The 26,571-nt window shown below is 50.3% G+C and overlaps 1 protein-coding gene across 2 annotated transcripts in view; it reads right to left on the bottom strand.

Annotated features, from left to right (window-relative positions):
• ATP9A (ATPase phospholipid transporting 9A) overlaps nucleotides 1-26,571 on the bottom strand; it is a 115,060-nt gene that overhangs the window by 58,420 nt on the left and 30,069 nt on the right. For both annotated transcript variants that reach the window (XM_077778378.1, XM_077778377.1), the window contains exons 5-10: nucleotides 14,545-14,603; nucleotides 13,022-13,073; nucleotides 10,865-10,959; nucleotides 6,438-6,518; nucleotides 5,562-5,637; nucleotides 110-186 (exon numbers count right to left, since the gene is read on the bottom strand). In XM_077778378.1, coding sequence (XP_077634504.1) covers nucleotides 110-186; nucleotides 5,562-5,637; nucleotides 6,438-6,518; nucleotides 10,865-10,959; nucleotides 13,022-13,073; nucleotides 14,545-14,603 — 440 coding nt within the window. The remainder of the gene's footprint in view (nucleotides 1-109; nucleotides 187-5,561; nucleotides 5,638-6,437; nucleotides 6,519-10,864; nucleotides 10,960-13,021; nucleotides 13,074-14,544; nucleotides 14,604-26,571) is intronic.

The raw sequence follows: 26,571 nt of genomic DNA, 5'->3' as shown, positions 1-26,571 counted from the left end.
TAAACATTAAAAAAAAATCTAGCTCCTCACCCAGCCAATGCCAATCATCAAGAAACATCAAGTTGAAAAGTTCTGACAAGGAGATGCATCTTAGGACCCACATACACACCTTACTTCGAGGATTTGAGGTATTCATGACACTCCGGAGTTCTCTGCCAGTGTAAAGAACAACACCCACAACAGTGCCTAAAATGGGGAAAGCACAATGCAAAGGAATGTTAGTAAAGATGATGATCTATGGCCACGATGACCACTATGGTAGCTACTAGCTGCATGAAGCCACTTAGATTTAAACGCAGTTGAAAGTTGGGGAGCCTGGGTGGCTCAGTCGGTTGAGAGACCAACTTCAGCTCAAGTCATGATCTCACGGTCCATGGGTTCAAGCCCCGTGTTGAGCTCTGTGCTGACAGCTCAGAGCCTGGAGCCTGCTTCTGATTCCGTATCTCTCTTTCTGCTCGCACTCCCCTGCTCATGCTCGCTCTCTCTCCCTCTCTCTCAAAAATAAACATTAAAAATTTTTTAAAAAAAGAATAAATGCAATTGAAAGTAGTATATAAAATACAGCTGCACATTCTCACTACACTTTTGCCAGGTTCAAGTGCTCAGAGTCACTGCAAAGATCAGAGCACTCGCACTGTTCTAAAAAGTCTACTGCTCAGTGTGTTGTCTGTGGGGTCCAGCAGTCTGACAGCTGGGGAGGTGGGGGGAGCGGAGGTCTGTCCCCTGTGCCACTGCCCTCAGAGGTTTCCAGAGGTGCCTAGAACATTCCTCTCTTCATAGACAATTATGGAAGCTTACGAACAGTCTTCTTATTTTAGAGCATATTCTTCTCGCAGAGTCTGATTCCTTTCAGAAATTGTCTTAACTAGAATATCTGGGGGATGTCTGTCCACATGGCAATTCCTTCCTGAAAACTTCCCTGCTCGCTCTCACCCCCTCCCCCAATTTTGCTTTCTAAAAGTCAACAATTTAGAGAAGGAATATTGAAGGTTAGCTAACATTAGAAAAGATGCTCAACTTGGTGAATAACCAAAGAAATGCAAAATAAGCCATTTCTATCCCTATCACAGCAACAAAAGCTGCACAGCTTGAGAGCATCCAGGGTTAGCCAAGAGGTGGAGAAGCAGGTCATGTCGTACACACTGCTGGCTGGAGCATAAATTGGGATGACCTATTTTGGGGTGAAACTGGCAACACCGATTAAAAATTTACCATTGTCTCCGCTTCCCAGCGTACGCCAGGACGACGCGCAGCACGGTGGGGAAGACAGACCACCAGGGAGGAAACGAGAAACAGGTAATCACGGACAGTGGCGGCCGCCACGGCCAAGTTCAGGCGGAAGAACGGGAAAGGAGGCCGGAGAAGGCTGCCGGTCCTGCGGGTGCTCAGGACACCTGAGCAGACGCTGGAACCCCGAGAAGGGGCCCGCCCTGCCAAACGCTCAGGGAAGGTTCCCGGAGAACAAGAACCCAGTCTCTGCTGGAAATGCGAACATCTGAAGTCTCCCTGCTCAGAGGAGGACACAAAGCCTCAGAGAGCTTGGAACAGAGCTGGAAGAAGAGCCCACGCCCAGACGAAGGCGGGGACCGTGTCTCCCGGAGAAAGCCCTGGGAGAAGACGCTGAAGTCCCCCTCCAAGCTTAATGCACCGGCACACGGCGGGCGGGCCCCTTGCCGGATGGCGGGCGCCGGTGAGCGCAGGCCTGCAGCCACAGCAGACGCTTATACTAGGGGTGGCCGTGCGGCCGCTGCACTCACGCCTGCACTGATGTGGTGGGTCTCGGTCACCGAGGCCNCAACAGGCCCCCCCCCCCGGCCCCAGCTGCCCTCAGTGCCTCCCAAGGCCGCTGAAAATGGCCTCCCCGCCCTGTGGTCCTGTGCTCAAGACTGTAACAGCCTACACAGGATCCAAACGCCGGCCACCGTCACCCCGGAGAAACCACAGGCATAGCCCGGTTTGGTCCGCACAACGCTTTAAAGATTTCGGGGCGCCTGGGGGGCTCAGTCGGTTAAGCATCCGACTTCAGCTCAGGTCATGATCTTGCAGTTTGTGGGCTCTGAGCCCCGCGTCGGGCTCTGTGCTGACAGCTCGGAGCCTGGAGCCTCTTTCAGATTCTGTGTCTCCCTCTCTCTGCCCCTCCCCTGCTCATGTTTGTCACTGGCTTAGCAGCAGGTGCCATCCCTTCGGCCAGGGGCAGGCTCTCAGCTCGTCCTGGTCCCCACCCGGCCCACTCAAGCCCTGCGAGACTTTCCGACNCCACCCACCCCGCCCCCCGCCCCTGTGCTGTCAGCCCCGCTGTCCCTCCCTACTGTCACCCTCTGCCATCCGTCCGCACAGTCAGAAGCCTCTCCATTCGGCCAGCTGGCTTCCCCAACTCAGACCGCCGCGGTCGGGTATCACACGAAGTTCTTCCTAAGACTCCACGACAGTGTGGTCCTGGGGTCAGCGCTACTCTATGACCCCTTTGTTCCCCGTCTGTGACAGGAGAAATGCTCCCCCCGCCCGGGAGCGAGCCTTCAGAAACGTTTATAGCAGTGAGACACTTGCTGCACTCAAGCGTGCAACCACAGGAGTCCCGCCGAGCAGGGTCTAGGGCATGACCGACCCCTCGCGGCAAGGCGCACGCGGCGTGACTGCGTGCTGGTCGTACCGCGGCTGCGGATCGATGTGCCGGACGGGGTGGGGGCAGTGGCACAACGGACCGGAGCGTCTGCGACGACCCGGGCTCCGTAACACCCGGGCCACCTGCTGTGCCAAGTCCCCCCGCCTCCCCACCCCTTCCCTGTCTCACCCCAGTGACTCCTCCACCGGGCAGCACGGTGTCTGGTTACCGTGGCAACTGCATCCTCTACAGATTGGCTCCAGCCACTGCAGCTGGACCCTAAGCGCTGCCTGGCAAGTTTTTTTTTTATTTTTTAAACTTTCAGGTGTTAACAGCAGAGTGATCAAAACATAGGAGTTAGAGTCTAAAGAGGTCAGAGAAGTAATCACGGCTGTTTCTTGAGCTGAGCACCAGGAAGGAAACGCCTTGCGTGTAACCTCGTGTCTGCACTAGAACCAGAATGCAGTCAGGGAACTACTCACGGAGAAGCAGGGGGGAACTGAGGCCAGCTAAAGAGGTGGCAAATGTCCAGCTTCTCGGACTCACTCGAAAACCTGTGCCTGCGGAAGGGCCTGGCAGGTGCTGCCCCAGGACCGTGGCAACCACCGCTCTCTCTGTTCCCACATCGCCACTCACACTGTCTGAAATGTCTTCTCCCATCTTCAAGATCCCAACCTGCCTTCCACTCGCTTCCTCCCAGGAGATGACTTCCTAGGCTGTGTGACTTTAGGCAAGTTGCTTAACCTCTCTGAGGCTCACTTCTTTGTCCCATTAAATCCTCATTTAATGCTGTGAGGCCAGAGCAAGAGAATGGCAGCCCAACACTCTGTAACTAAAAGAATCTGATAAATAAAAGACTTCTTACTGTTCATCTCTGAGATTAAGGCTGAAAAGCCTTTTCTATCTCAGACCCGTCCCCCTCAAAATCAAAATCTGTATTAAGTCTGAGTAAACTAGAAACACCACAAGGCTGGGGGCCAGAATTTCCCGGCATGCCCCTGCAGCGCTAGCGCCCAGCGACAGTGTGCAGCATGACACAGAGGCGCCTGATCAAAGTTTTCTGGGGGCGCCTGGCCGGCTCGGTTGGTACAGAGCATGCGACTCCTGATCTTGGGGTTGTGGGTCCGAGACCCATGTTGGAGAGTAGACTGTACTTAAAATACAATTTTAAAAGTCCTGTAGGGGCACCTGGGTCACTCACTTAAGCGTCTGACTTTGGCTCAGGACACGATATGGTTTATGGGTTCAGGCCTGCACTGGGCTCCTCACTGATACTGTTGGGCCTGCTTTTTTTTTTTTCCCTGCAGGGAAAGAAGGCAGGCAGGAAGAAGAAAAACCCCAGGATAAAACCAGTTAGACGTGTGAGCATGTATTTATTACTGCAATGTTAGGGGCGCCTGGGTGGCTCAGTCAACTGAGTGACTGACTCTTGATTTCGGCTCAGATCATGGGATCAAGCCCGGCCCTGGTCTCTGGGCTGAGTGTGGAGCCTGATGAAGACTCCCCCCTCCCCCACTCTGTTCCTCTTGCTGCCACACTCTCTCTCAAGTTAATTAGATTAATTAAAATTTTAAAATAAAGAATAATTACTTGTTAACAAATGACTTCAAAGTGGAGGAAGACTGGGAAGGAAGAGGAAACCAGTTCTGAGAGATGGGGCTGCACAGGAGCCAGGGGAGAGGGGGAGGGGAAGGGCAGCGTGGTGGGCGTGGCCACGGGCCTAGGTGTGGCCTCGGACATGGGCGTGGCTTCGGGCCTGGCCAGGTACGGCCGGCAGTGCCCAGTGGCCACGCTGACACTTAAGGGCCCATTTCTCACTTCTTTAGTCATCAGGAGGATTTGAGGCCCGGCCCAGATTATGCTGCAAATACAGGCAGGCAGCGGGAAAGAAAAATGTCAGACGACGTAAAGGGGACGCTCATCTCTATCTGATGAAGTGATGCCCCTGCGGATGCGGAGCCCGCAGCCCGGTGTGTAGTCTGCACTGATCTGTGCTGGCATCGGCGGGCCTTGTCGCAGGGGACCCTGACCGAGCATCTGCGGTACTAAAGAGCCACAGGGTGGCATCAAGCAGAAGAAAACTGGTTGGTGGGAGGGAGATGTGCCTGAAGAGGGAAAAAGTGATCTTCCAACAGCAAAGACAGAAAGTTGCCAACAGTATAATTACTCGCTAATAACAGTGGATACTATTACATAATATATGTAACAGAGTAACCACCACTGCCCTGTAAGTTCGGCTTCTGGAGCAAAGTGCCTGGGTTCAAGTCCCCACTTTGCCCTTTACCTGCTGTGTGACTTTGGGCATGTTACTTAACCTCATGGAGCCTCAGTTTCCTCATCTGCAGAATGGGAATCATACCAGCACCTTCCTTCATGGTAACGTTGGGAGGGTTAAGTGAAATGTGTAATGCACATAAAGGGCTCGACAAAGTGCCTGAGAGGCGGGAGGCGCCCCACTAAGTCTGGCTGCTACCGCCGCGGGCACTGCTCAGCCCCCGAACCTCTTCGGCCTGGTGTCATCCCAGGGCTCAAAACTAAAAGGCACCGATGTCCATGCCATGGCTCCGACTCAGGCCCCCAGCCTTTTCCTGCACCAGTGCCTCTGGACAGACGGGGCCGGCCCGGCAGCCCGCAGAGACACAACTTCCGGCCAGAACGCCCCGGCTGACCCAATTTCTGGTACAGATTAGAATGTCAATCTCGGGCGGCAATTAAGGGCTATTCCCGGAGTGGACGCTGCAGAGAAGGTGGCCGGCACAGCAGGCCCTCACAGACGTCCGCAAGTGTCCGCGGGCCAATTACATGCCGGTTCGATTCCCCCGAGGGGCGGGAGCAAGTGGAAAACACCATCTGACCGACGTCTAATTTTCCCAACTGACAGATGATTATTCTAATTACACACAAGGATTTTCTTTCCTTTTCAAATTGCTACCACATTCGTCGGCCAGGGTGCCCTTACCCGACGCGATGACCGTGCCGGCCCACAGCGTGTTCTCTATGCTCAAGCTCTCGCTGATCGGAGGGTCGCTGTCCTCCTGGAAAAGACCAAATGGACACGTGTTCATCTATCGAGGTTGGGGCGCAATCCACGGGCCGTTTCCAGCTCGCTCATCCCAAGACGGGAAGAGGGGAGGACCCCTACTTGGGAAGCCTACAGTTCAGCCCGGGGAGAAGGCCAAGCTCATAAACCACCGGCCTCGGTGCTGTCATCCCACGGTGATCGTGAAAAGGGTGGTTTGTGGTTGAACGACAGGCTTGTAATGCTGAAGAAATGCCGTACGAGGCTGGAAATAAAACGGAGAAGCCAATCAAACAAACACAGCCCTTTGCTGGCCGGGCCTATGGCTTCCGGAAGGAGACGGTGAATTTAATTTGGAGGCTATAAACCTCCTGTCCCAAAATTCTTCGAATAATTTCAGTCCAGATTTAATTTGTATTCTGAAAAGTTGGGAAGTGGCTTAAAAAATTATAATGGGGCCAGACGGGGCTTGTGCGGGTGCGAAGAGGTCATGGAAGCGTCCGAAGGGGACAGAAAGAGTAAGTGCTTTCAGACCACAGAGTTTTAACACCAATTATAACCACGCTCGGCTCTGAGTTGTCAGGTAATTCAAGCTGTTCAGAGGCTGGAAGAAAATCCAGCTGGGCCGACCTCCCTGAGAAACACCATGTCAGCTTCCAAGACCGGGCGGGGAGAGGGGGTGCTTCTTCAGGGAATTTCACCCCCACCTGGAGGAAAGCTACTCCCTGACAAAGCCCCGTCACCTGTGTGCAGGTCTCTGTCCCCAGCACAGCCTCGAAGGAAGGCAGGACTCCACGGTGAGCAAGGCTTACTTACTCTGGTAAAAGTGCCCACGAAGTTGTGAATGTCGATATTTGGTTCTTCCGCGTAAACGTATGATCGAATCTGAAGAAGGTCCTGTTCAACAGAGGTAACAGTTTGGAGTTAAAACAAAAATCTTGATTAAAAGAGGATGTCGGGAGGCACCCACTTGTTTCCAGGAACAACAGTGGCTCCCAGATAGCAAAGAGGCTCTCAAAAATTACAGGGCAGGCGGGAGAAGGAAGAAGACTTTTCTATTCGAGAAGCTTCAGAGTCACTACACACAATATCCCAAGACTCCCTCACAGACTCGGCTGTGAAGATGCCGGTTTCTGTGTGTTCGCCGAGGGCTCCCCGCGCTGGTTCTGCCGCGCTGCGGTTTACAGGAGCCGTTGGTACCAAAGAAAACACTCGCTCAGTCAACAAGCGGCTATTGGGCACCTTCTCTGTGTAAAGCCGCGGAAAAGGCAGAGGAGTGAAAAGCGAAAAAGAGCACCTCACACCCATAAGGAGGGCTACTCTCAAGAGACAGAAAAAAGTGGGCGCCTGGGTGTCTCCGTCGGTGAAGCATCTGACTTCGGCTCGGGGCGTGATCTCACGACCCAGGAGTTCGAGCCCCGTGTCGGACTCTGTGCTGACAGCTCGGAGCCTGGAACCTGCTTCGGATTCTGAGTCTCCCTCTCTCCCTACGCCTCCTCCACTCATGCTCGGTCTCTCTCTCTCAAAAATAAATGAATGTTAAGAAACAAAACCCAAAAACCAGAAAACCGTGTTGGCGAGGATGTGGAGAGATTGGAAGCTTGTGCACCTGTTGGCTGGAAGGTGAAATGGTGCAGCCACTGTGGAAAACAGTATGGCGGGTCCTCAAAAACTTCCGCAGAGAATTACCATATGAATGGCAACCCACTTGCTGCAAAATGAAGGCAGGGTCTCAAAGATAACAAACCGCCATGTTGATAGCAGCATTTTTCACAATCACCAGAAGATGGTAATGAACCCAAGTGTCCATGAATAGACACAAGACGCATGGATACACGAAATGCAGTGTATGTGTGTATATATGACGGAACGCTGCCCAGCCGTAAAAAGGGAGTTCCGACACAGGCCACCACGTGGGTGAAGCTTCGGGACATTATGCGAAGGGAAGTAAGCTGGTCACAAAAGGACAAATACTGTGTGACTTACAAGAGGTCCCTGGAGCAAAGTCATAGAGACAGAAAGAACAGTGCGGCTGCCGGGGGCTGGGCAATGGGGAAGCTCTGTTTGATGGGCATGGAGTCTCAGTTTCGCAGGATCATAAAACCATAAAATGGGGGGCGCCTGGGCGGCTCGGTCGGTTGAGCGTCCAACTTCAGCTCAGGTCACGATCTCATGGTTTGTGAGTTCGAGCCCCGCGTCAGGCTTTGTACTGGCAGGGCAGACAACTGCTTGGGATGATCTCTCTCCCTCTCTCTCTCTGCTCCTCCCCTGCTCTCTCGTTCTCTCTCAAAAATAAATAAACATTAAAAAAAATTTTAATCATAACATGGTAAAGCTGATGTGTATTTTACCACAATAAAAAAAAATTAGGAAAAAAAAAATCTCCAATCAGGTGGTCAGGACCTGATACCACCGGTATTTGGACAATACTCCGAGCCGACAAGGGTCTGGAGTGGGGTGGAGGCTGCTGGCTGCCCCCTCAGGCAGGGTCTGAGCCCTCTTCTAACCAGCTAGGAGACCCCGTATGCAGATGTGTTTTGTTCTGCAGCCTCTATGTACTAGTAAGAAAAGGCGCTGAGACACAGCCAAAGCAGAGAGGGCCAAATACAGTCGGATCCCTTCCCTCCCAACAAGCTTGCAGGTACCTTTGCTGACAAAGCAAATTAGGTACCTTTGCTGACAAAGGTCTGCAAAGATCACCACCGACTTCCCGTGACCCCCGGGGAAAGTGGGTAAGGTGTGAGGTAGAGGGCACGAATGAGACGGTTCACTTTTTCCTCCAGGGCATTCCATACAATTTAATTTTTTCAAATGTTTATTTATTTTGAGAGAGAGAGAGAGAGAGAGAGTGTGAGCAGGGAAGGCGCAGAGAGAGAGGGAGAGAGGGAATCCCAAGCAGGCTCTGCGCTGTCAACATGGAGCCCAATGCAGGGCTTGAACTCCTGAACCGTGAGAGCATGACCTGAGCCACGGGGGGGAGGGAGACGCGAGCATGTGTTAAACTGACATGTCCAAAGCACACACAGGAAATGCAATGCTGTGCAGCTGACAGTCAAGTATCTTCATGATTCTAGGCTCTTCTAGACTGTTTTTTATTACTGTTTATTCATTTTTAAGAGACAGAGCATGAGCAGGGGAGGGGCAGAGAGAGAGAGGGACAGATCATCTGAAGCTGTCAGCACAGAGCCGATCGTGAGGCTCAAACTCACAAACCGCAAGATCATGACCTGAGTTGAAGTCAGAAGCTCAACCGGCTGAGCCACCCAGGTGCCCCTAGACTGTTTCTTAAAGAGAACCCTTCAAATGATTTTGAGGATCTTAAAGCTTTCTTTGCAGAAATCCTACCAAGAAGTTAAAATGCATCACCCAGGGGCGCCTGGGTGGCTCAGTCGGTTGAGCTTCGGACTTCAACTCAGGTCATGATCTTGCGGTTTGTGAGTTTGAGCCTCACGATCGGCTCTGTGCTGACAGCTCAGAGCCTGGAGCCTGTTTCGGATCCTGTGTCTCTCTCGGTCTCTGCCCCTCCCCTGCTCATGCTCTCTCTCTCTCTCAAAAAGAAGTAAACATTTTTTTAAAAGTTTCAAAATGCATCACGCAGAAAAATCAGAACCCTCTCATTAGGTTAACTCCATCTGGGGGCAGGTGAGTGCCTTCTAAGGATTCCCAGGGGCTCCTAACCATGGTTAGAAACTCGCTACTGTAGAATGCCTCTTTTAAAAATAAACACTAATACTGGCGTTATTTCCGCTGTCGCTGGCTGTGGAAAGTCATTAGTACGGTGGGCGTGTCTATGGGCAGGTTCGCAGGGACACTGTCCTCCCCCCACCGCCCCCCAGAACCGTTACGGTGGCTGCTGGCCCAGGAAAAGCTGACACGGTCTGCCCACACCACTGTTGTTCTCTGGGTGTTTCAATTACATTTTGCGACTTTGTAACCTAGTCCTTGGGCCACATCCAACCTATGTGGCTTGTGTTTAAACTTACTCTCTGGCTCCCTGTCCCCCCTCCATTTACAGATCACGACATGAGTGACATGGGACTCTTGAGGAAGTGTGGGGCCTTGAGGACTTTGAGAGCTTGCTGGTTCTATTTAGGCCACCCCCCAAGAGAGGGCTTGGCTTTTGTCCCACACACTTCACCATGCTGTTCCTCACACTGTTCCACGCAGAGGATATTCAGCAGTGAACACACCGGGCAGAACTCTGCTCTGGGAGATACTTCCTTGAAGCGAGTGGGGCGGCCAGGAAATGCCTCCCAGAGAAGGAGACTTGAGCACAAAACCCAGGAGGTGGAATGGAGACGTCCGCCCAGGCAGCCACTGGGGTCTGCCTGTCCCCGGTGTCAGAAACAGCAAGGCGAACACTCGGAGGCAGAGGAGGCCTGATCAGGAGGGAGCCGGCACCGGCGGGCACTGGGGCTCCGGCACAGAGACTGAGGTCATGGGGCTTGGGGACAACAGCAGCAAGGCCCACAGCAGTTCTGAGTATGACAAGCAGCCTTCAGAAGCCCCGAGTGGAGAAACGATAAACGTGACCTCCTAGGTTCCTGCTAGGAAGCTTGTCGGGGCTTCTTAAGACTCTGAGCTTCCAGGGGCGCCTGGGTGGCTCAGTCGGTTAAGCATCTGACTTCGGCTCAGGTCATGATCTCACCGTTTGTGGGTTCGAGCCCCACATCGGGCTCTGTGCTGACAGCTCAGAGCCTGGAGCTGCTTTGGATTCTGTATCTCCCTCTCTCTCTGCCCCTCCCCCACTTGGACTCTCTCTCTCTCTCTCTCTCTCAAAAATGAATAAATGTTAAAAAAAATTTTTTTTAAAAGACTCTGAGCTTCGGGACGCCTGGGGGCGCTCAGTCGGTTAAGTGTCTGACTCTTGATTTCAGCTCAGGTCACGATCTAACGGTTCATGAGCTCAAGCCCTGTGTCGGGCTCTGCGCTGACACTGTGGAGGCTGCCTGGGACTCTCTCTCTCTCTCTCTCTCTGCCCCTCCCCAGTTCTCTCTTTCACTCTCAAAAAAATAAACTTAAAAGAAAAAAAGATTCCGAGCTTCCCTGCAAAGAGCTCCCCACTGTACTTCACACGGTAACTTGAAAGAACAGGTGCCGGGGGCTCCCGGGGATGCCCCCCCCAACAGCCCTCCTTCGCACCTGACGCCCCGCACCCTGCTCTGCATGTGCGGGACACCCAGGTCGGGGGGCCCCGCGGGGACATGGCTGCCAGGCTGTGTCTGTGCGGGAAAGCTACTCACGGCCGCGGCGGGGAGCCTCTGCGCACAGCCCACGGGGAGCCGAAGCTTCCAGTCCGTCTCACCATCCAGCTGATCCGTCCGCAGGAAGCACGACCCTGTGGAAGGAAGGTGGGCGCCGTCGACCCCTCGGCAGCTCTGGGTCGTTCCTGCTCTGGACTTTGTAAAACCCCAACCAAGGGCCGGCAGTCAAAAGGGAAAAGAAACACCCCGTTTCCCACCTCCTCTGTAAGCTCTCAGGTAGGAAGGTCTGGGTTCAAATCCTCACTCCGCCGTCCACTCAGAGTAGGAGGCGGGGCCTGCTCCTTGACCTTGCTAAATAAACACCAGCAGGCCCCGTCTGTAAGATGGGCAGAAACGCAGCCCGCAGCGCTTTGCTGCAAAGGCCTGGGGGTGACGGAACCCCGCACGGTGGCTGGCGTGAGGCAGCTAGTGCATCCGGCCACTCTGAGCAGGAGTCACCCCACACCTTATCGGGAACCAGATCCTGGACCCAAGCCCAGCGGCACCACGTACTAGCTGCATGCCCTAGGCCTCAGTCTCCCTGACTGCAAAAATGGACAGAACAGCAGCAGCCTAACATAGGGAGGGCTCCTGAGGGCTCCGCAGCTGATCGCGCCAGACTGCTCAGGACACAGAAGGCGCTAGAAGGGACCTGCTCTGTTACCTACTCGCACACGGGCGCCTCTTTCAGTCTGATGTGCAGGTCTCAGCAATGATTTACCTGTGACTTCATCAGACCCCGAACGGGCTGAATTCGTGGACACCGCAGCCAAGACCTCTGGGCGCTCTTACGGAAGAACATGTCTGAGGCTCCTGGGTGGCTCAGTCGGTTAAGCATCCGACTCTCGGTTTTGGCTCAGGTCATGATCTCACAGTTCATGAGTTCGAGCCCCGAGTCAGAGATTCTCTCTCTCCCTCTTTCTCTGTCCCTCCCCTGCTCATGTTCTCTCAAAATAAATAAACTTTAAAAAAAAGAAAAGGGGGGGGGCACGTGGGTGGCTCAGTCTGTTAAGCATCAGACCTCGGCTCAGGTCATGATCTCACAATTTGTGGGTTCGAGCCCCATGTTGGACTCTGTACTGACAGCTCAGAGCCTAGAGCCTGCTTTGGATTCTGTCTCTGTGTCTCTCTGCCCCTCCCCCAGTCTCTCCCTCTCAAAAATAACATTAAAACAAAACAAAATAAAAATAAATAAGAAAAAAGGAAAAACATATTGAATCTTTTCTTTTTTGGGGAGTGAGGGGGGAAACACTTCGGGGACCCCTAATCCATAATGCTCTATCTTCACTGGTGAGGTCGGAAGAGCTGACTGAGGACACAGCTGCAGATTTCAAAACACGACTTTTAATCTAGTGCCTTCTACCCCGCCTCTGGGCTTCATAAATATATTATTAGTATAAAATTTCATCTATACTTTTATTTGATTGATAATAAAATAGGCTGCGGCAACCTCGAAGGAATATAAATGTGATTTTTTTTTTTCAGATGCTCAAAGATCTGATTGTGCCTGTAGGCAAAAGGAAAACAGCCACGTTGCCTCACAACAGCTTAAGTAACAAAAACTAAAAAGGAGATTAGAGTCAGCAGATGGAGGGGGTGGGCCGGCGGTGGTGGTGCCGGTGTGGCCCGCAAATAAACTGCCCAGAGCAGGGTCCTGTAAGGGCCTCGAGCAGCTTACTCAGGCCCAAGTGGGCTGTGACAATAAATACACTGATGGGTGATGGGAGGCAGGGCCCCGTCACTCATGAGCCAAGGACCCCACAGGCCACCTACTTCTCTCCCCAGTTTCCCCGCCGCACATCTGGTATTTTCTCGGAAGAGAGAGGATTTCTGTTTTCTTCTACGTGTTAGACCCAATTCCGTATCCCACCAAGCCCTGAACTGAAGCTGAACGGCAGCCCAGAGAGGAAAATCGCGGCCACTGTGAGTGTCACTTCACCAGCTGAGACTCGGCGCTGATGATCCAACTCTGTTGAGCTGTGAGCGCCAAGGACGTTTTTTCCCCCCAAAAGACTGCTCTATTAAAAGAGATGTTTTTGATTTGCCTCCATGGCTCCAAAATGATCATCTACTTCTGTTCCATTTTCAAATGATTATTTTGCCAAATTACCACTGAAAGGTTAATGGTTATTTTCAAAATTGATCCCAGATGTTTACCGTTTTTTTCTGATGTCCTCAGGAAGATCATGTCAGCAGGGACCCGCTGGTTCTGCGTAATGAAAGAAAGACTTACTGTGAACGCCCGTGTGTGGGGTTTCCGCTCCCCGCCCCCCAGCCCCCGTCGGTGGGGAGGGGGGCCGTCGAAAACCCACAGCCTCGTTTAAGTTTCTGCCTTTGTCCCGGGCAGATTTGGGGATTTATTTGGTTTTGGATCCGAAAAGTCTCGCGCGCTGCTGTTCCTTTCCTAATCCACTACTGAACCCTTATCTCGGAAAGGGAGCTAGTTTCCTGGAGAATCCAACCATTAGCTGCTGACACTCCGGCCAGAGGGCCTGGGCGTCCCGCGACCCGGCTGCCTTTCTTCCCGGAGGTCCGCTGAAACTAAAGCCATACACACGCTCCGCTCGCGCTTTCTTCTCCTACCAATTTTCTGGCTTGATGTTTGGCTTTGGGTGGAATTTTAATAAGGAAGTCGAGTAGAGAGAAGCAACAGTCTCAAAAACAAAACAAAACAAAACAAAAAACCCACCCCGTAAGCCAGCAAGCGGCCCTCCTTTAATTATGAACAGAAAAGTACGTAATAACAGAAAGCGTTTGTGTGTTTCTTCCGAGCTGCCACCCAGAAGAGCTTCACTTTCCCTCAAATCGACTTTGAGTTCTTGGATTTAATCCTTTTCAAAGAGCACAGTTCACTTCCTACAGAAACCGATTACAATTCGATCCTTTTCCAATCAAATATTATTCCAAGGCTCTCCAGCCAGCCTCAAAACTCGTTGCCTTCCAGACAGTGGAAAGACAGGAGCGTGGGCCAAAGTCGCAAACATTTATTCAGGGCGCTATTTTTAAAAATGTGTTTTCTGGCCTCCTTACTGGTCTCGTATTACACTTAACCCCATCTCCCCACAAAACGACAGGAAAGCACTTTGTTTATGTCACAAAATGCAAGCTAAAAATGCTCAAACAGTAAATGACAGAGATTTTTATGTGCTTACGCAGCAAGCAGACTTCTGGGAAAGATTTTACAGTAAGTTAAAAAAAAAAAAAAACAGACGCATCAAATAGGAAATCAAAACTTAGGGGCGCCTGGGTGCCTCAGTTAGTTAAGCATCCAACTTCAGCTCAGGTCATGATCTCATGGTTCGTGGGTTCGAGCCCCACATCGGGCTCTGTGCTGACAGCTCAGAGCCTGGAGCCTGCTTCGGATTCTGTGTCTCCCTCTCTCTCTGCCCCTCCCCCGCTCATGTGGTCTCTCTCTCTCTCTCAAAAATAAGTAAAGTTTTTTAAAAAACCTTGTACTTGTGTTTATAAGCAGAATTTTTGGCTAACCAACACACATAAACCTTGAAAAAGCATTTTATGTGTAGGTCTCATGGGAAAAAAATTTTTCCTCCCCAGGCAAAGTTATAGAGGAAAATCAGTTAGTCTACGAGATATACGAGTCATGTGTTCACATTCAAGAAGCGGCAATGACTTCCCACTGACACAAACTCACAGGGCAGTCCGTGACAAACCCCACCCACCTTTTCAACGATGATAAGATCTCCAACCTGGATATTGGAGCTCTTCACCTTCACTGTCCCTGCAAAGAAACGTCCAAGATACATCATGTATGAACGCATTTCAATTCCTCATGCTTCTGTAGAGTGCCCACGAGCCTGCAAAGTCTATACCATACGCCCAGAAGCAGGTGCGCCCCCCGCCCACCCAACCGCATCAACACTGCCCGCCTCTCTTCAGGAGAGATTCACCTGCTGCAGAGACTGCTCAAGGAACGAGTTCCCCTTCTTTGAGCCCTGGGAGTAACTCACCCCCTCACTCGAGGCCTCTGCCTTACCGGCGCCGTATAAGCTTTTCTAAGTGGGCACCGTGAGATTCATTGAGCCTCAAAAGAAAACAAAAAACAGCACGGAAATGGGGAAGAAAATTAAGAGTCAGATCCGTGGGACAGAAGGTCAACTCTTAATTTTCAACACCCTCAGAAAGAAAGAAGCCAACTAAAAATGAGTGACTTTGTAAAAATTTGCGATTGCTACATATTTCGTTTACGTGATCGTGCTCAGACGATACATTCCACGAGGTGTCTGGATAAAGAGTAACAGCTAACATTAAACACCAATCCTGTGCTAAGCACTGTACAGATACTGACATAGTGATGCCTTCTCTCCTCCTCACAACAGCCCTCAGAGCCAGGATTCACACCACCATCTGACTCCAGATGGAGAATAAAAGATAGTAATAAAGTGAGTTCGGTTCAACCCCCCAGAAAACATTTACTGAGCGCTACGCTACGGGAGTTCAAAGATGCAAGAGAGTCCCCTTATCCCAGAAAATGAAAGCCTGGTCTCCTTCAGGAATCAACAAGCCTGTGCCGGTGGGGCCAAGGCAGTGAACAGTTTCGGTTCCCAACTGAGCCAGCAACTTCCCCACCAAAGGCTAAACACCATTCCTGGCTCCCAGGACATACCAAAAAAAAAGGGGGGGGATTCGGGGGGAATGCGCTGAATTTGGCCCCTGGGCTGTCGTTTGCAAACCCATGAGCTGGTGAGAATTAGAGCCAGACAGCGGCTGTTAGTGCAAAATAGCGTGTGAAATGATGGAGGGGAGTCCAGCGTGCACACAGAAGCCCCCGATCATGCACTCAACACTCAAGCGCCATTTATGGAGCACCTGCTGTATGCCCGGTGGTCTGCAGGGGGGGACACAAGGAACTCACATTCTAGTGGAGGGAAGGGGGTGATGGGCAAAAAATAATTGGACGGGACGGGCTAAGGGAGGGTGTCAACATACACTCTGCAGGAAAGGGGAGACCGGAAATGGCCAGATGAAGGAACTGGTACCCAGTAACCCACGGGAGGAAGGCACGAGATGTGAGGAAGTGGTGCGTGCCCGGAGCCCATGCATGCGTGTAGCCACAGGCTGCAGCTCCTTCAGCAAGACCAGGGGCGCTGCGTGGGGGGAGCAGGGAGGGGGAAGGGCTGGTCGGGGCCGGTGGTCCTAGGAGCAAGCCCAGAGAGGGGGTGGCCTGGATTCTGGGGACGGGGCAAACTCTCACACGGTAAACTCTTCAGGTCATTGGCCTTTTGTAAAAAAGAAAAGAAAAGAAAAGAAAAGCGCCCATTTAACTTATAAACGGTCAGCCAAGAGACGAAGGAAATAATAGCAGTGACTCTCCGTCCTCCTCAGTGAAGTATAATTTTACTCAGCACTGAGAGCAGAAGTGGAACGGGGATCGTTCATCTGTTCCCCCCTCCCTGTATTCATTCACTCAACAAACACCCAACTCCACGAAGCAGGATCCCTAGCTTGAGCTTCGTTAGTTTTAAGAGGACCTTAAAGACGCTAACGAAATAATCTTAAGTGTACAACTCTACACGTTTACAGTTTTTCACAGCATTTTATACTTTGCACACAACTCAATGCATCTTTTTAATAGCTCCCCACCGTCGAGACTTTCCATAGCATTCCAATGATCTCTACCAAAACAGCTGTTTCAAGGAGGTTCCGTAGGGTTTCATTTTCATTCATTCTTGTATGTAGTTAAATTTTGTCATGGTACAGAGCCTGGAGCCTGTTTCGGATTCTGTGTCTCCCTCTCTCTCTGCCCCTCCCCCACTCATGCTCTGTCTCTCTGTCTCAAAAATAAACTATAAAAAAATTTTTTTGTCATGGTAACAGTCAGTAGAACTGACACTAAAGAGGAAAGCATACGAACGCTAATAACAACTTCTAGACAGAACATAGCAAGTGGCGATGAGCTGGGCCGACCGTCAGTTGCTGTGAGGACTTCTGGGCTCTCCCAGAGTGTGCACCTCACACCAGGACAGGGCTGTTTAATGTGCATTTTCACAAAATGCGGAACTAAATGCAATTGGTGGGCCTGAGCCCTAGCGCCCTGGAGAGAGACCCACAGCCCGCAGCCTTCATTATGTCGAAACACCTGCACAGGGAAGAGAGGACGTGCGCCCATCCAAAGACTCAGAGGGGCGCCTGGGTGGCTCAGTCTGTTAGGTGTCTGACTTCCGCTCAGGTCCTGATCTCACGGATGGTGAGTTCGAGCCCCGCGTCGGGCTATGTGCTGACGGCTCAGAGCCCGGAGCTGCTTCGGATTCTGTGTCTCTGTCTCTCTCTGCCCCTCCTCCTCCCTCCCTCCCTCTCCCCACCTCAAAAATAAATAAAACATTAGAAAATTTTAAAGCAAAAGAAAACACAAAGAGTCACAGTATTAGAAATGAGGGAAAGAGAGTCCCAAGTGCAGAATTCTTTTCCTGCCTGAACATTTCTTCTGGTCCCACCAGGGGACAACAGGAAAAACAGGCACAGCCCCCCTTTCCTTCCCGGGGAGCTTACGAAGGTGGAGGCGTTTGCTTGAAGGAAGGAAGATCATAAACTCAACATGGCCCTCGGTGCCCATGAACTTTTCCTGCACCTGAGCTTGCCCCGGCTTTCCCAAACATAAATTCACACATCGTCTTTGGTTTTACTACTGAAATTTACGTTGGTGGACTGACCCAAACGATCACGCTGCCCGTGTCCCAAACCGGGAGACCTGGCTACAAATTTTCTCTTGTCTGTAACTCAGAGAGCAACATGTATTTCCAGTCTTATTACATAGTAACTGTGTGCGTGGATGTGTGGATGTCAGCAGGACACAGGACGAAATGAGGAGGGTTCTGCTGGAAGGCGGGAGGGGGTTCTTCCTGGAGACACGGAATTTATCCCCTTCTCTGGCATGTGTATTTTCTAAATTCTTCAGTGATTTTTTGTTTTATTTAAAAGCAGGAGGGGCTCTTCTAAATAAGAAAAAAGATTAATAAATTAAATGAGCTCAAACTTTTAAGTGACCAGACCCAGATCTTTCCCTTCTACGACGGAGTCTTGATTTATGATCAGTTAATGTGAACTCTGCCTCTCCCTGTCCATCTGCTCTACCTCAACAAAAACCCCTTTTAATCCGCTCTGTTTGCCGAGCAGTTTCTGAGCAAGGCCAGCAGGCCGAGCCTTCAGACAAGCTCTTCCACTGTATCTGTCTGTCATCCAGCAGCCTCCGGAAGAGGGCAGCGGAAGCCGCTGGTACTTCTCAGCCGTGGTTCCCTTGTTAGCATTTCAGTATTTGGGGGAAGGAGGCCTCGGCAGCATCAACAAAGGGAGATCCTCAGCCTCTCCCACCCTCTCGAGCTAATCACGCAGTCTTGACCATAAATTTGGACTTCCCTTTCCACGCCGTCTTTTTTGGGGGCCACCAGACAGGCGTGCGTTAGTGTGTGTCTATGTAGGTGTGTATTCTGCATGAGAACAGACATAAAACCAAAAGGAGAGAAAGTGGCAGGAAGGAAAGAGAAGGGAAAGTAGATACGAGTAGGTACATTCCAAAGCTTCCCGGGCTTTCCACCAGCCACGTGCCCACGGCTGGCTGCAGTCGGTCGTCTGAATAAGTGGCCCCGGCTGCCGTGGCCAGGGTGGGGGAGAGAAGTGAGGGAAAAAAGGGGACAGAATGAGACCGACTAGCCAGGCATTCTGGGGCTTGGATCAACTCCCACAATGAAAAAAAAAAAAAAAACCCTTCAAACTGTGGAAAGGGCTCCAAACACGCGATTTCTATCCTCACATTAACAACTATTTTGAGTTTTCTACAAATGTTCTTGCAGAAAAGAAAGGAAAAAAAGAAGGAACGAACGAATGACCAAGGTACGGATGCAGTCTGGTAGAGCGCCTCATCTTCCTAACAAAGAAATTTGAGAAACTGGGGTGCCTGGGGGGCTCAGTCGGTTAAGCGTCCGACTTTGGCTCAAGTCGTGATCTCACGGTTTGTAGGTTCGAGCCCCGTGTCGGGCTCTGTGCTGACAGCTCCCAGCCTGGAGCCTGCTTGGGATTCTGAGTCTTCCTCTCTCTTTGCCCCCTCCCCCGCTTGCACTCTGTCTCTCCAAAATGAATTCATGTTTGAAAAAATTTAAGAAAAAAAGAAACAGGAGAAATAAAAACAGCACATCTGCGGGGATTATCACCTGTCTCCACTCGGAGCGCCCATTCTCTGAGACTGAGGAAGACACTCTCCCCAGCCCCCCACTGAAGAAGTCTCCAGCACTTCTTCCCTTTTTTCTCTCACCTCCCCTGAGGTTCCTCTAAAGCAGGAGAGCTGGCTGCGTGGCTTGTGCATTCACACAGCAACCCCCCCCCTCGCCGCCACCCTGGGCAAATGCATGATGTTCTCATCTTAAAATTCTTAACTTTTTGACAAGAGGCCCTGCATTTTCGTTTCGCACCGGTTCCCACACGCTGCGTGGCTGCTCCTGAAGCGAAGTGAAAACACCCAGTAACACTGTCAGTGCCCACAACCCGCGCCCGTTCTGAGGTCCGAAGGCCCAGAACGCCCCCTCCTGGGACCGCTCTTCTCATCCGGTTCGCCTACCAACCAGCCTCCCGCCTCCAGCCTCTGGGATTTGCAGATGCATCTGCAGCAGCTTTACAGAACTTGGGTTTGAGATTTTTTACGAAGGTTAAGTGGGGAACTGTCTGCTGGCCACATCCTAAATCACTAACTGCCTTCTGTAAAATAAATGTGTCCCTTGCAAGCTTTTGACACTTTACCCACGTCACCTCGGAGCCAGAGTTTGTAACAGGGAACAAAATCCCAATTACAAGAGCTGTTTATTTCTGTTGAGATGGACCCCAAGCCTTTCATAAGCAAAGCTATTGAGCCCACAGCGCGCTTTTCATGGATGACAGCTCTGGAATAAGAGCAGTTGTGTCTACCTCGCAGGGAGAAACCAGATGTTTCCCCGGAGTCCAAACAAGCAAGTGACAGTCCAGTCAAACTGCAGAACAGCCCCGCAAAAAAAAAAAAAAGGAAAACTTCTTAAAAATGAATTCCGGGGCACGAGTATGTGCGGGCCTGCGTTCTGACCCCGAACACCTCCAGCCCTACTTTTATTTTTCATCGCACACGCGGGACATGGGTTGCTTTCGTAGACCCTGGGCCAGCCATCCCCACACACCACCCTGGTTAATGTATCACTGCTCAGCTCACACTCTGTGACAGTGAGGAGTTGTAAATTTCCTGGGGGTGACGGGAAAACGCCTCCGCGGGGCCCAGCACCGTTCACAGGTTTAAAGCTGAAATGTTCATATTCCATGAGAGTTGTCCGCACTCCCCAGAGTTCTAGAAAAGACTGTTATTTAAAAACAGGCAAAGGGCTGAAGAGCATTATTGTAAATGCCATGGCCCCTTCCTGGGGCTTTTGTTTAAAATAGTGGGAACTTAANAGGCCGAGGTTTCAATGTAACAAGTTTATGCCCCATAGAGGCTTTTAAAATAAATACGTAAATGGTCTTCCCTGCTTCTGGGGCCCAATAATGAAGAACCAGAGCAACGCCCCGGCGTCGGGGGAATACCGTTTGGGAAAGGTAACACCTCAAGGTGCATGCGAGATTGTTCTCAGGATTGTTTGTTTTTTAATTAAACATTAGAAGAGCTCACCAGCGACTTGCAATAGAGAAGTTGAGCACTTTGGTCTGAAATAACTTGACATGTGTCGGAGAACAGTGTGAGAAAGCGTCTGATCTGACAAGCTCTGTTTTAAACAAGGCTTGTAAAAGCGAAAGCTCGGAACCTTCGAGGAAAGCTTGGGCAGCGGGACACCTTGGTTCCCGAACTGGATTTGAGATGCGCAGTCAAGGACCTCTGCGGTACTTTTGCTGCGGTTAATGTCAAAAAGACCACTCACTGTAACTCTCTTCTCTGAAAAAGGTACGAAACAGGGGTGTCTGTTCGTCCTCAGTGCAGGGACTATGGAGCCCCGGGCCTTGCAGATGGGATCTTTTCTTCTGACCGGAGGCCTCTGCTGCAAAGCGTGTCGTGTCGGATCCTGGTCAGGCCAAGGGGCCTCAGAACTGGATCCGCTCTTGGCACTTACTAGAGCCGGAGGCACTAGAGCAGCGCGGTACATCTCGCGCCTGGGGCTGTTCGATCCGGACATCAGCAGGGAGGGGAAGAAAAACCCAGAGCCCTGGAGGAAACTGGGTCCCAACGATCAATACAAGGTTCTACTCAGTGAACGCAGATTACAGCCAACGAGAGGGTCCAGACTTCTAGAAGAGACGTCTCACTATGAAGCTGCTTAGCATGAAGTTCCTCCAGAAGCCCTCCACACAATTTTCCGCTTACCCAGGAAACATTTCCCCTCTAAATGCACAGAATCGGGGGAACCTGGGCGGCTTAGTCAGTTAAGCGTCCGACTTCGGCTCAGGGCATGATGAACTCAGTTCATGAGTTCAAGCCCCACATCGGGCTCTGTGCTGGCAGCTCAGAGCCCGGAGCCTGCTTGGGATTCTGGGTCTCTCTCTCTCTCTGCCCCTCCCCTGCTCACGCTCTGTCTCTCCCTCTCTCAAAAATAAATAAACATTTCTAAATGCACAAAATCATGCTGCTGTATTGTGTTGGGGTTTACACTAATAAATATCTGAAACTTGATAAAAATACAATTAAAAAATGTTAAAGTATAAAACATAGCTTGGTGGTGCTCTCTCGTGCCTGAACGGAGTTTATACTATAAAAAACACAAACGGTACTTGGGTTTAGGGATACAAAGTTTCAGTTTAGTTAACTACCTGTGAGCATAGTACTCCCTATTAATAAATGCACCTTCATTGGCTACATCATCCTACCTTCTCCTGATAAACTCCAAAGGAGCACAAATGCCAAAGAGAAAGACACGTATATCCTTTGACCTCAAAGTTCAGTCACATGAACCACAATCCTAACTAACAGTCCAAAGTAGATTCTGAAGTAAGTTGGGGAAAAAAACTGTCACTTAAGTGAAGATGGAGATCCTGAGGTTATTCCATCACTAGGAAAGGGTGAAAAGACCCTTTCCAGAACTATCTGGAAAGAAATGGGGAAGATGAAAGATAGCAGCTGGTTTTTAACACCCCATGTATACCCAAAAACTGAAGAAAGGGTCGGGTTCCGTCCATTTCACGCAGACTTCCAGCCTATGACTGACGGCTGGCAGCGTGCCCCGATGCCGATGTCCCCGGCGGGAAAGAAGCATCCAGCAAGTGTGCTCTTTGTGCCTCCGTCTGCACTTTCTTTCAAAGCTAATTATCCGCATGCCTCATTTGGCCCTTGATCACAGGTCAGTCTGGGGAAACAGTCCTGGTAGAAGGCCCATGGAATTCATCTCTTGAAAATGGAAAGAAAGCCAACTGCCCCCACCTGGGATCATCAGGGCAAACCACTCCACCCCCAGAATTAAACTTCTGGTTTGAGCAAGACACACAGGAGGAGAAATAATCCCTTATCATTCTGGCCCCACCCAACCCAAATCTCTCCTGTAACCAAGCGAAGCTTTGCTGGGGCGGCCCCCACTTCAAGACACTTTCTTCTTTGGCTTTTGGTATTTCCGTGCCACCGAACGCTGTTAGAGAAGGTCCCTCAACCCAGAAGAACCTCCCTCCAGTCTCTGATGATGTGGCAAATGCGGATTTCAAGGACAAGAAATGCTTATTTATCCGAAAGCATGATCCCTACCGGGCTTCCGCCACCTTTGGCTAATGACAAATAAGTCTGCCTGCCTTAGAATGAGGATGCTGGGTTATCAAATTCCTTCGGACTCAGAAACGCACCTTAAAATTCTTTAAATCTGAGCGTGCTTCTGTAGCATGGGCATTAAGGCTGAATATCGTGGCTCTGGTTGATGCTCCAGGCGAAGGTGCTGCCCCCAGGCCCCCCTGGACACAGGAGGGGCAGAGACCGACAGGCTCCGGATGCGCATTCAGACAAGCCGGGGTCCACGTCACAGGCATGCCCTTCACTAGCTACTGGGACGCACCGGCCTCCCTGGGCCTCTCAGCTCCCATCTGTAGAAGCCACCTGGCTGGCTTTCGGTGGGTCGTCTTTCATTTTTTTCTACTGCTTTCCAATTTCAACAGTATGTTTTTTCTTTTTTTTTTTTAAAGAGTTGCAATTTTACAGTTTATCTTGTTTATTTTTGAGAGAGTGAGGGGCAGAGAGAGAGAGGAAAAGAGAGAGAACCCCAAGCCAGCTCTGCATGGGGAGCACAGAGCCTGACACGGGCCCCAAACCCACAAATCCGGAGATCATGACCTGAGCCAAAATCAAGAGTTAGACGCTTGACCAACTGAGCCACCCAGGTGCCCCTTGACAGTATTTTTCCAAGCGCTTCCAACACCAGCTTCTCCCTGTAGACTGCTTTCTCCATGGAATCCTAGACCGCAGGATGCACTTTCCCACAGGGCCAGGGGCTCACTGGCCTACGTGATCCTCTCCTCTGTTTCCCCAGGAGGGAAACTTGGGAAATATGACCCAAACGGGAAGAACGAGAGCAAGCCAGAACCTGAGGTACGTATCCCGCACTGCTGGTCATCTCACCTGCGGCCGCTGGACGGAAGACCCTTCGCCAGGGCCACTTTGTGCCTGTGTGATCTGGGTATTGGCACGGGGCTGTGTGCTCAGAAGGGTCCTGTTCTTCCTTTCATGCTCGCCTGCTGCCATCTTGAAATTCTTAATTTCTCTTACAAGTTTATTTTACTTATTTTTGAAAGGGAGAGAGACAGACAGACAGAAAGAGAGAGAGAGACAGAGAATCCCAAGCAGGCTCCACGCTGTCAGCACAGAGCCCGACGCGGGGCTCAAACCCAAGAACTGTGAGATTATGACCTGAGACGAAATCAGAAGCTGGACGCTCAATCGAGCTACCTGGGCATCCCCTTAAATTCTTAATTTTTGAACAAGGGACCAATGTGTTCATTTTGCATGAAGCACCACAAATCTCGCGGCCAGTCCCGCTCTCTTCTACCCTGTCAGACTTAAGACAAAGGCCACCTCTCCTGAGAAGACGTATCAGGTCCTCTCTGATGGGCTCCCATCACCCCCCATGACCCCTGGCTCATGCTTCCGTTTACTTATTCACACCCACCAACACTTAATGAACCCCTGCTTCAACACCATCAACACGGTCTTTCTTGTGCACACACCGAATCCTGGGCGCACTGAGAGAGTCTCATACGAGAGTTATATTTAGAGCAACTCTAATAAAGCAGGCGCTATTATTATCGCCAGTGTGCTGACACGCGGAGGATCTGCCCACATAGTGGGGTGAAGGCGTAAGCAGGACTCTTGAATTCGGGCAGAGCACAGGCTCAGAAGCACTACTTTCTNCCCCACTCCCACAGCTGAAGTATATTAGTTGCATTTTTTAAGTTTATTTATTTTGAAAGAAAGAGAGAGAATTCCAAGCAGGCACCACACTGTCAGCACAGAGCCCGATGCAGGGCTTGAACTCAGGAACCACGAGATCATGAACTGAGCTGAAACCAAGAGTCGGATGTTTAACCGACTGAACCACCCAGATGACCCTAGTTGCATTTTTTAATTATCTATTTAAATGTCTGGATACTGGGGCGCCTGGGTGGCTCAGTAGGTTAAGCGTCCGACTTCGGCTCAGGTCATGATCTCACTGTTCATGGGTTCGAGCCCCACATCGGGTTCTGTGCTGACAGCTCAGAGCCTGGAACCTGCTTCAGATTCTGTGTCTCCCTCTCTCTCTGACCCTCCTCTGCTCACGCTGTCTCTCTCTCTCTCAGAAATAAATAAAACAATAAAAAAATTGTTTAAATGGCTGGATACCTCCCCAAATTATCCCAGAATCCCCAGGCTCTATGTTTGTCTCCATAAAACGGAAACTTAATGATACGCTTGGGACGTGCTGTAGTCAAAGAAAATTCTTAACAAAATGAATAAACAGTCATTTCCATGTGAAGTGTTATTATTTGACATGACAATTATGTTAAAAATTCATCTAATTGGTGTGTTATTTAGATAATAGATAATGAAATAAGATGATCTAAATGGAAGTAGCAACTAGCAGAAGACGACTACCATCCATTTTTCCTCTCAGTGGTGAGTGCCTTATTAAAATCAATCTTTCCTCAAAGTTTGAAAGTTTTCTTCAATTGGATTACCATAACGCTTCGAAAACTCTGGCAAAGTCACAAGAGACTGAGCCACTGGCATTCTTTTTTTTTTTTTTAATATTTTTATTTATTTCTAGGAGAGAGAGAGAGAGACAGCGTGAGCAGGGGAGGGTCAGAGAGAGAGGGAGACACAGACTCTGAAATGGGCTCCAGGCTCTGAGCTGCTAGTCAGCACAGAGCCCGATGCGGGGCTCGAACCCACGAACCGCGAGATCATGACCTAAGCGAAAGTCGGACACTTAACCGACTAAGCCACCCAGGCGCCCCTGGCATTCTTAAAACTGTATTAACTCCTGCTAAAAATACATGTCATAAATCTAATTTTGACACATCAAACACAGACTGAGGGACAGGCTATCATGCAACTGCCCTGAAACTGGCCAGACCTTTAAAAAAATTGCTTTAATGTGCATTTATATGAAAGAAGAAAGGCAGAGTGTGAGCAGGGGAGGGGCAGAGAGAGAGGGAGACACAGAATCTGAAGCAGGCCCCAGGCTCCGAGCTGTGGGCACAGAGCCCAAAGCGGAGCTCGAACTCGGGGAACTGGGAACAGCGAGATCATGACCGGATCCAAAGTTGGACGTTTAACCGACTGGGCCACCCAGGCGCCCCTGGCCAGTCCTCTTCAAAAATGTCAATGTTGTATCAAAGAAAACCAGGGAGCTGTGCCAGGCTAGAGGAGATTAAGGAGCAAGGACAGCTAAATGTCACTGGCAAATCTGTAGTGGCTTCTGCACCGGAAAAAAAANGGGGGGGGCAGGGACAAACCAGGACGTTTTAGGAACAAATGGCAAATTTTGAGTAAGGACTGTAGATTAATAGTAATGCACCGCTGTTAAATTTCCTGATTTTAACAACTGTATCATGTTATGTAAGAGAAATGCCCTACTAGGAATTAAACACGGACGCACTGAGGGGTAAGGGGAATGATGTCTGCAACTTAATTCTCTAACGACTTGAGAGAGAGTATTCAAAACCAAATACGCCAAAATGTTAACAACTGATGTCCGTGGGGCGAAGATGGTGTCAGAATTCACTACAGGATTTTTGTAACTTTCTTTCTAGTTAGAAATTATTACGAAAAACATTTTTTTAAACTCCATCAGCACAAGTACTGCTCTTGTTAATCTGAAAATGGTCCAGAGTGTAGGGAAATAACGTGGCCCGTAATGCAGGGATCAAGGACTGGATATTTTGGTTTCTAGCCATTTCTTAACTCTAAAAATGGTGTTGAAAAATACATTTTTTAAGATATCATGTGATACAAAAGAGAAGAGTTCTGCATGGAAATAGATACACATAGATAGATAGATAGATAGATAGATAGATAGATAGATACATATACCTATCATATATACCTATGATAGATATACCTATCTATCCATCTATCTATATACGTGTGTGTATATATATATGTATATACATATATACACACACACATCCATGTGTGTTTCATTCTGCTTTTGAATTCACTAAACGAAGACCTTGGTGAAAAGCTTCACTCAAGAAAACAGTAAGTAATCAAACAGGAAGGTCAAAAAAGCCTTCTTTCTCTT

This window comes from Crocuta crocuta, unplaced genomic scaffold (genome assembly GCF_008692635.1).
Source record: "Crocuta crocuta isolate KB4526 unplaced genomic scaffold, BGI_CrCroc_1.0 scaffold27, whole genome shotgun sequence".
NCBI classification, from domain to species: Eukaryota; Metazoa; Chordata; class Mammalia; order Carnivora; family Hyaenidae; genus Crocuta; species Crocuta crocuta.
This window is presented reverse-complemented; position numbering and strand designations above follow the sequence as displayed.